This window comes from Nicotiana tomentosiformis, chromosome 5 (genome assembly GCF_000390325.3).
Source record: "Nicotiana tomentosiformis chromosome 5, ASM39032v3, whole genome shotgun sequence".
Lineage (NCBI taxonomy): Eukaryota > Viridiplantae > Streptophyta > Magnoliopsida > Solanales > Solanaceae > Nicotiana > Nicotiana tomentosiformis.
The window spans coordinates 137,916,498-137,933,475 of NC_090816.1; the positions used below are offsets into that span (position 1 = coordinate 137,916,498).

Consider the following 16,978-nt stretch of genomic DNA (forward strand, 5'->3'; position numbering starts at 1 on the left):
TTAAAATTCATTAAAAGAAGAAACGCCTTTTATTATCAAGGCTCACACCCGTGACACATTATTATTAGTTGATTATTATTATTATTATTATTATTCACCTACTACTTCTCTGCTGATTAAGGAAAGCTTCACAAAGCAGATTCTCCATATAAGGGTAGGAGAACTTAACTTTTGTTATCTAGCTACCATTTGTCTTTCTCATTATACTTTGACTATTTAATAAAATGCCACCTAGCTATCTCCATTTCTTTTCTTTTTTTCTTTTTGTTTCTTTAAAAGACAATCTTCACCAATATATGTCATAACTAAACCATAAAATTTTAATAATAGAAACGTTAAGAATCGGTCTATTGAATATTTTTAAGGTGATGGAGGTGTTAAAAGAGAAGAAATTCGTTGGAATATATCAGAGTTAAAAATTTAAAAACAAAACAAAAAATTACTGAATCTAGAGAAAGGCTAAGCCGGCTGAGCCGGCTCTTATATATATTGTTATATTTACTAGAGTTTGCTTCATATATAGCAAACGAAGTCCTCTTCTTAAATCCACTCTTTGCGGCCAAATTTCCTTATAAGTAATGGACCCTTCTCATATTCTACTACATTTTATACAAAGTAGTCCCATATTATTCACCACTTGTTAATATTCTCTTTGGCCTTCTTCTTTAGTAATTTGTGTTCCTTTGCAATAGCAAGAAGCTATATTAGAATAAAGACAGAAAAGTTAACAAGAAAAAATGGCAGGGTTTGATGAAGTTGGTGGTGGAGAAGAACATTTTCTTGATCCTGTTATCTTTGAACTTAATAGTTTGCACAACCAACTCAAAGGTTCTCTTCCTTAATTCCTCACCCCCAAAACCCTTATTTTTAGTTTTTCACTTGTTTTTTTTTTAATTGCCAAAGTTGATGTCCTTGAGTCGAGGGTCTATCAAAAATAGTTTCTCTACCTTGTTGTAGAGGTAAGGTCTGCGTACACATTACCCTTCCTAGACCCCACTTGTGGGATTACACTGGGTTTATTGTTGTTGTAGAACAAGTTCATATCGTTTCTTGAATTTGCATTGATGAGTATTTTGGTTAGCTAGCTATATGTTTTGTTTTAATGGTGTTTGCTTCTACTTAAGAATGTTTGGAACAAACTTATCTCATTGTTTTGTTAATTACAACCAATGTACGTGCATGTCTTGACCTTCTCTCATTCTTCTTCTCTTTTCTTACGAAACAAAGGAAAACCTGCGAGTTTCTTTTTCCTTCGTTTTTTTGGAGTATGGATATACTACTCGATCTATTATCGTTTCAATAATATAACTATACTTATTTAATTTTTACCAAAGTTCTATAAATGTTATAGAAATACTTTTAGTGCTTAAAAATGTGCTTTTTAGTATTTCTTTTAGTAGAATTTAAGAATATTTTGTGACATTTATTTTGGGAGGAAGGAAATTCTTTAAAGAAGCTCAAGAGGTGAGGTATTTTATATGCAAAGCTATAGTTAGAGCTATGAATTTCTCTTAGGTTATTTCTTGGACAAGTCGAGACAAAATCAGCATGTTTATGGGAATCGGTGCGGTGAGATACCGTAACGGAAAATATATGTTGTTGTAAACATTCTTAGACAAAGAGAATATATGTTTTTTAATTTAGTTGCAACATTCTTAGGTAACCTTTCATTTTCATGTAATTGATTTGAGTGGCTCTCTGAAAAGCTTGGATTTCAGCTGAAGTATTTTCATTTTTAGCAACTGTTCTTTTTGTAGCTTAAAGAGACAACATTTGTGATGCATTACATTTTAGAAACATTCAAAATTCCACTAACCACGGTTGTGGTGGAGTCATAATTATTCTTCATCCTTAACCAGATGTCTCGGGTTGAGTCTTGGGTATGGAGTCGCCTTTGTTAGGCAACCCCTCAATGTAGGACTTTCTGGCGAGAATTCATATTTAATCGGACCCGAATACAGATACCGGACACCGGGCGGGAAACCAAAAAAAACATTCAAAATTCCAATTTATTGAATTACTTTCAAGTAATCTTGCTCTGAAAATTTCCAGAGAAGAAGAGAGAACTTGGAGCAGCTCAAAGTGAAATAAAGGCATTGAAAACAACAGATGTCCTCAAAGACATGGCACTTGAAGAGGTACTACCTTCACCAATTTTGACAAAAAAATAATCAACTTTCTTTCTATTTGTGGGCTAAGGATAATTGCTAATTTGGCTTGGCTTTCCATTACTCTGTTAAATAAAAAATTATCCCTTTCAAATTATATGGTTGGATCAGGGGCGGAACCTCCGTAGGCTAAGAGGGTGTCAACCGACATTATTTCGTCGAAAAATTACACTGTGTAGTTGTATCAAAAATTTATTTTTATGTATATATACTATATATTGAATCTCATTTGCTTTTTCGTATATTTATTTCTTTATATTTTGGCATTCCTCAATAAAATTCCCGGCTTTGTCACTGGGTGAGATTTGACTATGCACAGAGTTTAAGAGAAAAAGGACTTGTAAAACTTATAGTTTTATATATGCGACGACATTTATGTTACTCTAAAAGTACGTTTTTAAGGATAAAATAAAAAGTTCAAAATTGACGGGAGCGTTAGTATACCAAAGAGTTTATAGAATCTACTTTCTAAAATTTCAAGTCATCTAGCTAGATTCAGTATCAGAATCTTGCTCGTCCTACTTTCAAGATGAAGGATGCTACAATCCTAAATATGGTGTACAATCTAATTAGTTGCCTAAAGATTAGCTTATGACAAATATAAATATGAAGTTCTACAGATACAAAGTTAATAAAAGAAGATTAAAGTGTATAAGGATGAAGACTTGTACAAATATGAAACTGCACATTTACTTGTTATCCTTGAGCTTACCATAATTTACTTGACAATCCAATTCCATTTTTTACAGCTTGGTAGTAAAGTTCAAAGACTGGAAGAAAAACTGAAAATCAACGAAAACCTTCTTGAACAAAAGGTTTGTCATTTAATCTCTTTGTTTAGTCTGACTTAGAAAGCAACCATTTAGTTTATATACTAAAAAAAAGGTCCTAAGTTTTTTTGGTGTTGATCACCAAATAATGCAGAATCTTGATATCAAGAATCTCAGTAATGAGAAGAAAGAAGCTCTAGCTGCACAATATGCTGCTGAAGCAACTCTTAGAAGAGTGTATGCAGACCAGAAGGACGACGACTCGCCTCCTATTGAGTCCATTGTTGCTCCTCTTGAAGCAGAGATTAAGATGTATAAGTATGAGGTATGTATATACATATATTGAAATGCTAAAACTTTGGAGCAACGGTCAAGTTGTCTCTATGTGAACTATATGTTACGGGTTCGAGCCATGAAATCAGCCACTGATGCTTGCATCAGGGTAAACTGCCTACATCACACCTCCTTGGGGTGCGGCCCTTCCCCGTACCCTCCATGAACGTTGGATGCTTTGTGCACCGGTTGCCCGCTAAAATTTCATTCCACATGTTTCTTTTTTGTTCTATTTTGTGTGTTTTTCTTTTCTTCAGATTGCAGCATTACAAGAGGATATAAGGGCTTTGGAAAGACATACTAAGTCAAAAGAAGCAGCATTAATTGAAGCAGAAAGGATACTAAAAAGTGCACTTGAACGAGCATTAATAGTTGAAGAGGTTCAGAATCAGAACTTTGAGCTGAGAAGACAAATTGAAATCTGCCAGGCATGAGTTACAAAACCAGAATATAACAACTTACTGTACTATATTATTTAATTGCAGATTAGTAGATAGATAGCACAACTTGAATTACTATCCTCATTTACAGGAGGAACACAAGATACTTGACAAGTCGAATCGTCAAAAGATTTTAGAAGTCGAAAAGCTTACTCAAACTATTAAAGAGCTTGAGGAGGCTATTCTTGCTGGAGGAGCAGCTGCTAACAAGATTCGCGACTGTCAACGACAAATCTCTGAACTACAAGTAAAAAGAAACCACACCTAGAAACAAGCCAAAGTCTACAAACTTAATTAATAATATTCTTGATCGACTGATTGGAGCTTTTCATGAACTCGTAGGAGGAGAAGAGGACATTGGAAAGGGAACTAGCACGACTCAAGATTTCAGCAAACAGAGTAGCAAGTGTCGTGGCAAACGAGTGGAAAGATGAGAATGACAAAGTTATGCCTGTAAAACAGTGGCTAGAAGAGAGAAGGCTGTTGCAGGTCACTAGAGCAGTATACTAATAACTGCAAGTAAATAAGAATTAACTAATTACTAAGATTTCTTTAAGTAAATTTTGCACATTTGTATTGTAGGCAGAGATGCAACGACTAAGAGACAAACTCACCATATCAGAAAGAACTGCAAAGGCTGAAGCACAAATCAAGGTGAGCTTTTGTTTGTACATATACCACAAAGATTCTTGATATTATACTTATGTATTCTCTCATCTTTTAAATATTTGCCTATAGGACAAGCTGAAATTGAGGCTCAAGACTTTAGAAGATGGCCTAAAGCCAACAGCCAGTGTCTCTGCCATTCCTAATGGATCCCTAAAAACTCGAAAGACTGACCATTTGTTTAGTATTTTGTCAAGCAATGCTGGACTGAAAAAGCGATCAACATCTCAACCAAGGGCGTCTACCATCAACAAAACTTCTGAGCAGCAAAGTTTGGAGAAAATAAAATATTATGCTTCTATAGAAACAAGGAAATTCAACAAGGAAGCCTTTGGAGATAGCTTCCTGAAGAAGAGCCTATGGGCTTCTCGAAATAAGGTTGTTAACAGTGCTGAAAAGGAAAATGGAGAACTCAGAGAAAATTTTAATGGGCATATATATAGCAAGGAAATGACAGAAACACAGAAAATCAAGAATAGGGCTGGTGAAGAAATAGAGAATAATAAGAACAGTGGAAGCAGCGAGAGCAATGATAACGATATGGTATCAGGATTTTTATACGATAGGCTTCAGAAAGAGGTACTATGTTTAAGGAAGTTTTGTGAGACAAAAGAGTCTGCTTTGAATGCTAAAGATGAAGAAATCAAGGTGAAGTAAAGTATTACCATAAACAATATTTTCTTGTCCTTTACACCATGAACTCCTTGACAGAAGTATCACTGTTCCTTTCAATTTTTGTTTACTACTAATTAAAATTTTAGAAGGGGAATCTTATCGTAACTGGTAAAGTTGTTGCCATGTGACCAGGAGGTCACGGGTTCGAGCTGTGGAAACAGCCTCTTGCAGAAATGCAGGGTAAGGCTGCGGACAATAGACCCTTGTGGTCCGGCCCTTTCCCGGACCCCGCGCATAGCAGGAGCTTAGTGCACCGGGCTGCCCTTTTTACTAATTATAATTTTCCTTAATGGGGTTTCCAGATACTAATGAAGAAGATTGAGACATTAAACAAAGCCATAGAAGTTGAATGTAGGAAAATGAAGAGAGAAGCAGCTATAAGAGAGAAAGATTCAGTATCAACAAAGCCAGATGACAATACAAGAAGCAGAAACTCATTAACAAGGTCTCCATTTCCTCTCTTCTTTTTACTTTTTCTATGCAGAGATCAAATCACTGATCCAGTATATTAATTACTTCATATGCTGTTCCGCAGCTCCATTGGGGTCAAAGCATCTTGAAGAAAAAGATTAAGCAGATTATACTTGTATATATATACAAATTGCAATTGAGTGAGTAGCTGCAGGAATAAAGTTCCAATTAATTTGTAAAGTGAGGAACTGACTTAGTTACATTTTGGAGGGTGATTCTTTCCTACTTTCTCTTTTCTTTCTTTACCTTTCTACCATTCTACGTGGTTGGAATTCAATAAGTATACTGGAAGTTAATTCGGTTTGCTCTATACCTTTCTTTTATATGCTGTAACTATTCGAAAATTTCATCAGCCATACTGGAAAGTGGAAAACATGTATTTACGTATCCTAAATTTGGGCCTATAATAGAAGTAAAATAACAAAAGGAGAAATTGAATATTTGTATGTTATAGCCCTGATAATTAAACTCAGGGGTGGCAAGTAAAAATGGCCACCCTTCTTGAGGTCTCTCTCCCAAAATTTAATGTTCTTTCTGCATGTACAATGTTAGAAATGGGGGAAAGTTGTGCTGGTTTTTCTCCTACACAAAATGGTAAAGAGATGGAGCTAGCTTCTATCATCTTGCTCTAATAACACTCTACAACTCTGGAATTGTATCTAAAGATGGTCTCCATTTCTTACTTCTTTTTCTTCCCCTAAAGGATCGACCACGAGTTTTCCCAGATTGGAGATCCTTAACATTATTCACAAGGATTTCTAGCTGCTTCTTTGTCAATACAATCTTGACTTTCTGGCTCTTGCAACTATCACCATTACTGGAATAGTATTGCGAAACGAGATAATAAAGCTCGGCATATCTCAGCTTCTGCGTATGCTGAGAGCAAATGGTTTTCTCTAGCACTTCATATTCTTCCTCAGAACTCAGAGATTTTTCTTTCTTCAGAGATGGAGATAATACTAGTATATTAATGCAGTTCCCCATTATTAATATTAGGACAAAGAATAGCTCTATATTTATAGAGAGAGCTGCTATAATATGAACCACGTCCTAGACAAAGAAACGTGCAGGCCATATTCAAGAACTTCCTTTTTCGTCTAAAAGCAATGTTAGAGCATTTTACAATTTGCAGCACCCTGCATTATTAATTAGTTTAAGGAACAAGAAAGATTAAATTATTACCTGGAAGTCAAAGCACTCCAATCATTTAAATCATCAAGACTACTTTAAGGCACCGTCGGAGGTTGAAATTCATAGACAATTAATTGTTAATTCATTCAGAAAGTCAGAGGGGTTCATCATTCACTATACATTGCATCCGATAAGGCCCCGTAAACAGTCAACTTCTTAACGTCGGCGCCTTAGACGGTGAAAAGGCTAACAATGTCAATGTTTTGGATACTTGCATTCTAAGGTTCATCTCTCATCCTGGGGGATCGGGGAGTCGAGACTTCCTTGCTCTTAAGCCTGATGAAAAACTACTTATGATTTTATTAGCAGAGAAAATTAGGCTGGTCATATTGAGAAGATGTACACAAGTGGAAAAAAGAAGGATCAAGTTCATGAGCTTGAGCCTAAGTAAATATGACCTGATTTCTTGCTTTAGTAAGTTAACTTCCCGATGAGGAAGAAAGTCAGATGAAAAGGAGGAGGAAAATTACACAACAATGAACTCATAGTTTTCACTACATTTTGACAACGTATATATTGAGACGTCTCCCCAACATCATAGCTAACTAAGCCAGTTAGAGGGAAACCGAAATAGCATTTACCAAATGAAGTCGAATATCCAGATACAGATAGTGGCCGGCCTTTACATATTTCCACAAAGTTCACTTCCCTCAAGTTTCACATCTGTAGTGCACATTTGGTGAGGACAAATAAACCTGAATTTCTTGACCCAGTGCTTGTCGTCTTGGTTTGCTGATAGGAGCATATCAAGCTATTCCTCAGCAATGTTGAAGACATGAAAATGATATTCTCAAGATGAGGCAAAGTGAGGTCAACTGAGACATGGTTTATCAGAATCTGAGAATAGGTTAACCAACAATGAGAAGGATTTGAGAAAATTATAAGAAGGGAAGCATGAACAACAAATGTAACGAAAATGGCAGATCATGCTGTGGAGAAAGGGTAGGTGATAGGATCAGCTCGGAAAGAGGAAAGACGTGAGTGAGGACTGAGGAGGATAGATTGGATAATAATACAGGGGTGGCAGGACGAAGATAAAGGGGTCCTTGAGCTGTTAGAGGGAGAGCTCTGAGAGGTGGAAAGAGGATACATGGATATGCTTTTCTTGATTTTGGTTGTAACCAGAGTAGTCAATGCTGCCTCAAAGCATGGATTGATCAAATCCATGTCACATTTTCTCTCCCCAAAAAACAAAGCTATCAGCAAAACTGAACAGCTTGACGCTAATCTCAAATTTAGTCACTTGGGTTAATGCCCATTTTTGTTTGCAAGTATTTAATCAGCAGTGCCCGTCGTTGTACAATGTACAACGAGTATGCTCATTTTTATCTCTGAAACTAAGTTTCTTGTGTAATTGAACTATTGGTATTAACTTCAAGAAATATGCGCATGGGTAAAAACAATGCTTATTATAGGAAACCAGGATGCAAAATAGGATTTTACTTTTAAAGGCTCTTCTCAGTTGACTGAAATGCAAGAAAGGTTCCTTTGGGAAAGCAAAGAAAAATTTATGTCATCACAACTCATGGATGGATATCTGTGTATTAGATAATAGACATCCTTGTCAACAAATTTAACTCAGTCATATTAAGAAAAGATATTTGCCGCGCTGTTTTTTTAATACAAAAAAGCTAGTTATCTTTGCTCCAGTAAAATGAAAATAGTAAATTGGTATCAACTACTCATGTATGAATAAAACAGTAACTTATGCCACAGAAAACATCTTCCAAGTTTTCCATCAGTTTAGTTTAGTGTTGTCCTATGCAAGATATGACCAGATGTTATGGTAGAAGCCAAATATTAATGTGATATCTCATTCATTTTTCCTCAATTCTTTTTCTATTGCTGATTGCAAGAGATACACTAGAATCCTTATAGGAAAGCTAAAGGACTCAAAATTCAAAACTCCAAGAGCTATCCTAAATAATGAATAATCTACGGAAGGTACCTTTCAGATGTAAGAGTACAAAACCTCTGTAGCACAAGAATCATCAAGGCCAGAGAACAAGAAACCTGCCCGGTTACAGATCCTTGATCAAAGTAAGAGTGACAAAATAATCGTCGACTCCACCCATTGCTAAGCAGCAACCACCTCTTGAGCACGTCTAGACTCCAACCATGATATAGCTGCAACTTTTGTAGTCAAAAACCACCCGGCCTTGTCTGGTGCCTCATGGAATGGAGCGTTCAATTCTTTAAGGTGCGACTCAAATACTCCTGCCAGACCTTTCTCAGAATATTTATGTTTTCCATGTCCTGTGTTGATTCCAAGCAGTGACGGGAACTCTTCCCCATTTTCAAGCGCTTTGTTCAAATCATTCATCCAGATGTGTAATGCTGTTAAAGCTGCCCCAAGAGAGAGGCTCTTCAACTGTAAAGACCATTGAGTTGCAGTTCGAGATTGAATATCTGCATAGATGTTGAGGGTTAGCCCAATATCTAACAACTCACAAGCTCTCTCCAACTGATTAAGGTTGACGCAGATGTCAATCAAACAGTTGCAGTAAGCTTTCCGGACATCAGTAGTTACACAATCCAAAATTTCAGCAGCATGTTTCTTAAAAATCCCTTCTTCAACAGCCTCTTCATCCACCAGGAGTTTCACCACATAACCAAGCTTCGGATTTGCCTTCTCAAGGCAGACAGTCAGCTTATGAAGATCTTCCTTTGGTGTTTGCGTCAACACATTAAGAAGACAACCAGTAAAGCGCTCATCTGGAGATAATCCCAAATCTGACAGTCTATCAAACGTTCTTACAACATCATCTGTCCGACCTGCTTTTCCATAACACTGGATGAGTGAGGTCAGGACAAAGATATTTGGATCAAACCCTGCTTCCATCATCTCGTTCAATGTGGTCTCCGCCTCTGAGACCTTCCCACTACAAGAGTTTATGGTGATTAGAGAAGAGTACGTCCAACTGTCAGGTTGGCAAGTCCCTGAGGCTTTCATCTCCTCAAAAATGTTAACAGCCTCATCTGTAAGCCCCACATCAGCACACATTGCCAGAAGAGTATTATATAGCACCACACTCAGCTCCAATCCCTTCTCCTTCACTTCTCTATAGATCTTAAGAGCATCTTCACTATAACGAGCCCTACCATAGGCCCGAATGAGGGAAGCATAGGTACCCCAACTTGGTTGGAACCCATTGCTTATCATGTCCGCATAAATGTTCTTCGCCTGCCATGGCCTCTTAGCTCTTCCCATAGCATCCAACAAACTGTTATACACAGCCATATTAGGCCTCACACCAAGCGCTTTCATTTCCTCGTACACATTCAAGCACCCATCAAAATTTCCAGCAGCCCCATAAATCCTAATCAGTGTAGCAAACGTCACAGCATCTATACGCCACTTCTCTGTTCTCGCACGATCATACAAATTCAATGCCATATCTACATTACCAGCCTTACCATACGAATCAATCATCACAGAGTAAGTCACATCATCGGGTTCACACCCAAAAGAAGGCAACTTTTCGAACCATTCAATAGCTTTTTCAGGCAAATTGCACTGCCTAGCACAACTAATAATGGTAGAGAAAGTTACATTATCAGGCTTCACCCCTCTTTGAAGCATTTCATCAAACAACTTCTCTGCTCTGTCCAAATCCTTACTTTTCCTCAAAACTTTCAATGTCACGTTATAAATAATCACCTCTTTGCTCAATTTCAACCTTTGTTGAAAGTATTTCAAAACTAACAATGCAGTTTCAGCATTAGACATGTTATTCAAAATCACCACAGCATCTTGTTCTACTACTTTATCACCCAAAGCAGCTAAAACGTTAAAAATATCTTCCTCTACAGGATTACAAGAATCCAAAGACTCAGCCATTTTCACTAAGGAAGCATACCTGGAATCGTAAGATTTTTGCCTCAACTGAGAAGCTTTGGGGCTTTGGGGATTGACCCAGATGTAGCTACTTTTTGAGGAAGATGCGGTTTTTCGGGGATTAGTGGGATTTGAAATGTCGGATTGTTCTTGTAATGAGACATGGGTTGTTGTTAAGGTAACAGATTTCGAGTGAAGAAGCTTGTTGTTGAGGGGAAAGCTGAGTTTTTGGAGAGAAGTGAAGTTGCAGAAGGTGTTGGATTCGTAGAGAGGAGATAATAGTGTAGAGCTTGGAGTAGACGCCATTTTTCTTTGAGCTGTAGAAGAGAAGGAGCAAGCCTTGCTTTGCCGTCTTATCAACTCCTGGTTAGATCCATTTGATAAAAACGATGAATTACTTATTGGTCCCTTACGGTTTAGGTTTGTAGAAATTTTACCCCTCAAACTTTTAGAGTATGTATTATTCACCTAAGGTTAGAGCGAATGAGCTCAAACAAGTATTATGGTTATGTTATAAGAAAATTAAATTACGGTGAATGTCTACTCTTCTTCATTATCTCTATAACTTTCAATACTCTAATAATTATGGAGTTATGAGTATAACTCCATAACCTCCTATGTGATCTTCCTCTCAAATGCTTAATGACATGTTTATATATTTTGCAATAGTGATTCTTCACTTTTCATGCACATATAAAGGTCTTATAATAGATAGAAAAATACACATAATTGAAGAAGAAATAAGAATCTCTCATCTCTTTCTCCCTATATATCTTAGTTTGTTTTTTCTTGTTCTATATTGTTACTTTGAGTTATATTTCATAACACATTATTAGTACGAGTCTCTAAACAAATTAGTTATAAAGGTCTAAAGAATGCACCAGCGAGAAACTTTCTAGTGCACAGATACATTCTTCACCCTTTCTAAACTTTTCACCTTTGCATTAAATTGTGAGCAATATGTGTACTTGTTGATGCATGAAGTTTTCTGTGTTGGTACATCATGTAAAGTTTTTGTTTAATGCTTATGATTAACACGTCATTAGATGTAAATAGGAACTACGTGTGACAAGTAGTGAAACTTGAGAAGCTATGATTTTCAGTTGTGCTACAAAGTTTACTAATCTTTATTTTCTATTAGTGCTAACCGATTGGAGTGCTTACATGAGATATGCGTGTACTTCACTATAATTATTTTGTATCTATTCAAATTCTACTATGACATATTTTATATGTGGGAGCCCAGCAATATAGTTGTTTTTAGACAGTAATTTTGGTTTAAGTTTCTCTAGTTGGAATATGGTGTCTTGCTTTCTTTTACCTGTGAAATCAAGGAAATATAAGTTTTCCTTTATTTTCGGGGTGCTTAGTGATTTGTTATTTATTCTTTTCTTATAAGCTCTCCAATTTAATATTCCGAGTTATGCAGGGAAGTAGGAAAATCTGTTTTGAGCTTTTGGATTGAAGGATGCGGTAGAGGACTTGTGTGGTAATATATAAATTAAAGTGTTTGGCCTTCTTGAGGTCTGTACAAGCCTTCCACAAAGCTTTAGTATGAATTTGTCCACCGGCGATGCTTTCCATAATTAAGTCTTGTGACGTGTGATGTCATTACCATTACAAAATTTTAAGAAATTTATGACCATCATACATGATAATATTTTAAAGTCTCGAGTGCGAGTCCTAGTAAATTTTGGTCTATTATGCCCAAGATTGAGAGAAAGATGGTGGGTTCAAGTTCCAACACATTATGTTGATGAAAAGATATTGAATTTGAGTTCCAACATATTATGGCCTAACATGCCTTTTGAGTAAGGCATTGGGTTTGAGTACCAATGCACCATAATGATGATTGAGGCAAATAATGTGCTTTTGATGAAAAATTATGAAGCATGTCCTACTTGATACGCTCCATTCAGTGAAGCAAATGTGGTAACAATATATGATGAGTCTGAAAGAAGACAAAATAATTTTCCATGACTGTATGAATGTATGAGGGCATAGCAAGAGACAAAATAATAATTGTCATCACTATGGTAACTATAAAAGGAGAACAATAAGGGTTCTCAAAGTAATCCTTCAAAGGGTGAAGGAAATATTTACCATCAAATTGGTATGAAAATTTTATAAAGCACGTTGCGATAGTTATTCTCCATTCTTTGAAGAGAATGTGACTTGTGATAAGCATTGAGAATGCAGACTCATTCTTGAAGGTGAATGTAGCAATATGTGATAAAAGTAATGAATAAAGATGTGCAATGCATAACTGATACATACTACAACTCACCTTTAAGGAGGTTTGAGAGAAAGAAAGGTAATGAATATTATTGTGTGGTTACATGAATATGACATTGGTCGCGTACATGTGATACACCAAAAATATTTTGCCATGCCTTATAAAAGTTATTAAAGGCAAAATTAAAGCAAGAAATAATTTTGCTTATGATGATTTTGACCATGACAATTTATTATGATATGATTTTTTTCCGTGAAAGAAACATTCACTATATGGATGGTGTGATAAAAGATCTTGTAGTAAAAGATCAATTAAGAGCTCCGGAAGAACTAATTTGTTACTACCCGGATGAATTAAATTGTTCATAACATTGATATTGTAGTAAGTCTCAAAAGAAACATTTTGAGTTTCAAATGTATTAGCCAAAGTGGTTGGCATATTGAGACTATAAATGGAAAGAAGATTGAATATCTTTATATTACTATAATCATATCGGGTAAATATGAAAGGTTACCTGACTTTGCTTCTATTTGTACTACACAAGTATAAGCATGATGATGCAATCACAAGCCACAAGTAAACTAGAGGTCTACTAAAACAAATATTAGTTGGCATGACCGGTTGGTCATCCCGGTTCAATTATGATGCGAAAATTAATTAAAAATTCACATTGGCATATATTGAAGAAATAAAATATTCTTCAAGAATTCTCTTATGCCTCTTATTCTCATGATATACCAGTTAAGGTTGGGATTGAATCCCTTGATTTCTGGAACGAATAAAAGGTGATAAATATATGGGCACAGTCACATTCCATGTGGACCGTTTACTATTATATGATTTTAATAGATGCATCTATTCTATGGTCACATGTGCATTTGTTATCAACTTGCAGTTTGAATTTTGCAAGGTTGCTTGCTCAAATTATTAGAGCACAGTTCCAAAATATAAATTATGATAATTTATCTTGATAATGCTGGTTTAAATCTAAGTTGATTTAGCAAAAAAAATTATATGCCTCCAATTATAGCTAAACCATTGGTTATGAGAACAGAACTCCCAAAATGAAATTTGGTATGTGATGTATTATTTAATATACATCAGCACTTGTACGCATCTAGCCAAGTTATGATATGTTCTCCCTATCATATTGGTTCAGGGTCAGAAATCAAGTAGTTTCAATCTAGAAATATGAATGTGCTATATGATTTAATTATTCCACCACAATGCAAAGATGGGTCTCCAAAGAAGGTTGGGAATATGTGTTGGTGATTCCAACATTATGGGAGAGAAAATGGGCAGCTGAAAAAGTGATACGTGAAATGAATTATTATGAATATATATAGATCCTTGTACAAGAAAATATGAACTTGAAGTTCAAGTGATAATTCATTTACAAATTATTGCTAGACGTATTTGCTGACCCAAAGCTAAACGTCATATTTCAGCTGCTAATGCTCCAAATAGAATAACATCCCTGATGGACAGATTTTATGGCACGCATAAAGGGTAATAGATTAATTGGTTCCAAAGTTAAAGCTCCTTGAAGAATGAGAGGAGCAAATGTTCAAAATGGTCATAATAAGGAGGCAAGTGGTCTAGAAGAATACCACGACATAACATTTCATAAGACATCATGGGAGAGGCTCGGGTACCTGAAAATAATGAGATAAAGATATCTCAATAAGTTATGTCTTTATTGGGTAATAATAGAATCGACATAAAATGATCGTCGACGATATTGTTAATATAATGTAGCGCTCAATATTATTAATGTTGACGAGGATTTTGAGCTCAAATCTGTCATGAAATTTGGACAGATAAATTATTGGCCAAATAAAAAATACTTAACGAAAATTGAGGAAAATATGAAGTTGGACGGATAGTCCCAACACCTAAAAGTATAAAGCCACTGGAGGTATAAATGTGTTCTTGTGCGGAAAAAAAAAATTCAAGTCGATAGACATAAACACGACTTGTATAAATATTCTGGCATTGGTTATATAGAGACATGTTCTCCTGTGGTGGATATAATCATTTCAGGTTTTAATCTGGCAATATATGAAAAACTTAATATGCGTATAATGGATATCATTGAAGGATTTAAATTGTTCTGAAGCATACTAAGGTTTTCAAAAAATATATTAAATAAAGCTTAAAAAATCCTTATACTGATTGAAACAATCAGGGCGCATGTGGTATAATCGCCTGAGTAAGTACCTGTTGAAAGAATGGTACAAGAATGATTCTATTTGTCCTTATAAAAGGATCTGAATTTATTATAATCGTCGTGTATGTTAATTTAAATATCATTGGAACTCCTGGGGAGCTTCCTAAAGCAGTAGACTGTTTAAAGAAAGAATTTGACATAAAAAGATTTTAAAGTGATTCTATATGGATATATAAAGCACATCCATTGAGTACCCCGATGGTTGTGAGATCACTCGATATAAATAAAGATCAATTCCGACCTCATAAAATAATGATGAGCTTCTTGGTCCTGAAGTACCATATCTTAGTGCAATTGGTGCGCTAATGTATCTTGCTAACACTATAAGGTTTGACATAACTTTTTCAGTTAATGTCTTATCAAGATATAGCTCTGCTCCTACAATGAGACATTGGAATGGAATCAAGCACATATTACGGTATCTAAAAGGGACTACCTATATGAGCTTATTTTATGGCAATGATTGCAATCCCGATCTTGTTAGTTATGCCGATGCTGGGTATTTATCTGACCCACACAAGGCTCGATCTCAAACATGCTATATGTTTACATGTGGAGGCACTGCCATAATTTGGCTATCGACTAAACAAGCAATCGTGGCTTCTTCATCTAATCATGCTGAGATAATTGCTATTCATGAAGCAAGTCGAGAATGTGTATGGTTGAGGTCTATAATACATCTTATTCGAGACAAATGTGATTTGAAATGTGATAAACTACCCATAATTTTGTATGAAGACAATACAACATGCATAGCCTAATTGAAGGGAGGATTCATAAAAGGAGATAGGACAATGCACATTTCACCAAAGTTTTTTTTCACACATGATCTTCAAAAGAATGGTGATATCAATGTGCAACAGATTCGTTCAAGTAATAATATGGCTGATTTGTTCACCAAATCTCAACCGACGTCAACATTCAAGAAACTAGTGTATAAGATTGGGATGTGAAGACTCATGGATGTGAATTGATGCTCTCATCAGCGGGAGTTAATACGTGTTGTGCTCTTTTTTCCTTACAAGGTTTTGTCCCACGGGGTTTTTCTTGCAAGGTTTTTAACAAGGCAACCAAAAGGCGTATTTCTAAACATGTGTACTCTTTTTCCTTCACTGAAATTTCTTTTTTCCCATAGGGTTTTTCCCAATAAAGCTTTAACGAGGCACATTATCTATGGACATCTAAGGGGGAGTGTTATAAGAAAATTAAATTATGGTGGATGTCTACTCTTCTCCATTATCTCTATAACTCCCAATACTCTAATAATTATGGAGTTATGAGTGTAACTCCATAACCTCCTCCATGATCTTCCTCTCAAATGCTTAATGACATGTTCAATGACATATTTTGCAATAGTGATTCTTCACTTTTCATGCCTATATAAAGGCCTTATAATAGATAGTAAAATACACAGAATTGAAGAAGAAATAAGAATCTCTCCTCTCTTTCTCTCTATATATCTTAGCTTATTTTTTCTTGTTCTATATTGTTACTTTGAGTTATATTTCATAATAAGTTAGAATTTAAATTTAGTGATATTCAAATTGTCACTTTCATGACTCAAGCTACAAAATGGAAATTATAAATATTTTAAGTTTAATAAAATGTCATTTTATGCTTCAAGGATGTTACAACCCAATTTCACCTATAGGCCGTAATGACCCCCAACACTACAGCTAGGCAAGCCAACAAATAAATTAAATATATATCAATTATTTTCAGAATAATTTTTTAAGAAATTTATTATTTTACTAGCAATATTAAGAAATTAGAAAAGATACCGATTAACTTAAATCCAAGAAAATAATACCGTTCCAAATTCTACCAATGTGTGTGCCAAGACCTGGTGTCACAAGTGTATGAGCATCTAGTAGATTATACAAAACTCCAAATACTGTCTGAAATAAAAATAGACAGAATAAAAATACAAGAAGAGGCACTGGTAGCTTCAGAACGGCTC

At 35.5% G+C, this 16,978-nt stretch overlaps 2 protein-coding genes across 2 annotated transcripts; one reads left to right on the forward strand and one right to left on the reverse strand.

Annotated features, from left to right (window-relative positions):
- Nucleotides 1-515: 515 nt before the first annotated feature.
- Nucleotides 516-5,833, forward strand: LOC104088751 (microtubule-associated protein 70-5-like). The gene is made up of 11 exons (XM_009593488.4): nt 516-828; nt 2,053-2,138; nt 2,918-2,983; nt 3,093-3,263; nt 3,529-3,699; nt 3,803-3,958; nt 4,054-4,200; nt 4,294-4,365; nt 4,450-5,025; nt 5,355-5,497; nt 5,588-5,833. The coding sequence occupies exons 1-11, from the start codon at nt 738-740 to the stop codon at nt 5,610-5,612; spliced, it is 1,704 nt and encodes a 567-aa protein (XP_009591783.1). The 5' UTR covers nt 516-737; the 3' UTR covers nt 5,613-5,833.
- A 2,662-nt stretch (nt 5,834-8,495) lies between these two features.
- On the reverse strand, nt 8,496-10,912 carry LOC104088752 (pentatricopeptide repeat-containing protein At4g16390, chloroplastic). Its single transcript, XM_070175438.1, has one exon. The coding sequence runs from the start codon at nt 10,856-10,858 to the stop codon at nt 8,792-8,794; it is 2,067 nt and encodes a 688-aa protein (XP_070031539.1). The 5' UTR covers nt 10,859-10,912; the 3' UTR covers nt 8,496-8,791.
- Between the last annotated feature and the right edge of the window lie 6,066 nt (nt 10,913-16,978).

Excerpts from the sequence above, each read along its gene's own strand:
- LOC104088752 (XM_070175438.1), bottom strand. The coding sequence starts at position 10,858 with ATGGCGTCTACTCCAAGCTCTACACTATTATCTCCTCTCTACGAATCC.
- LOC104088751 (XM_009593488.4), top strand. The coding sequence starts at position 738 with ATGGCAGGGTTTGATGAAGTTGGTGGTGGAGAAGAACATTTTCTTGAT. Across the intron at positions 2,139-2,917 it reads AAGACATGGCACTTGAAGAG|CTTGGTAGTAAAGTTCAAAG; the intron begins GTACTACCTTCA and ends CATTTTTTACAG. Across the intron at positions 4,201-4,293 it reads AAGAGAGAAGGCTGTTGCAG|GCAGAGATGCAACGACTAAG; the intron begins GTCACTAGAGCA and ends TTTGTATTGTAG.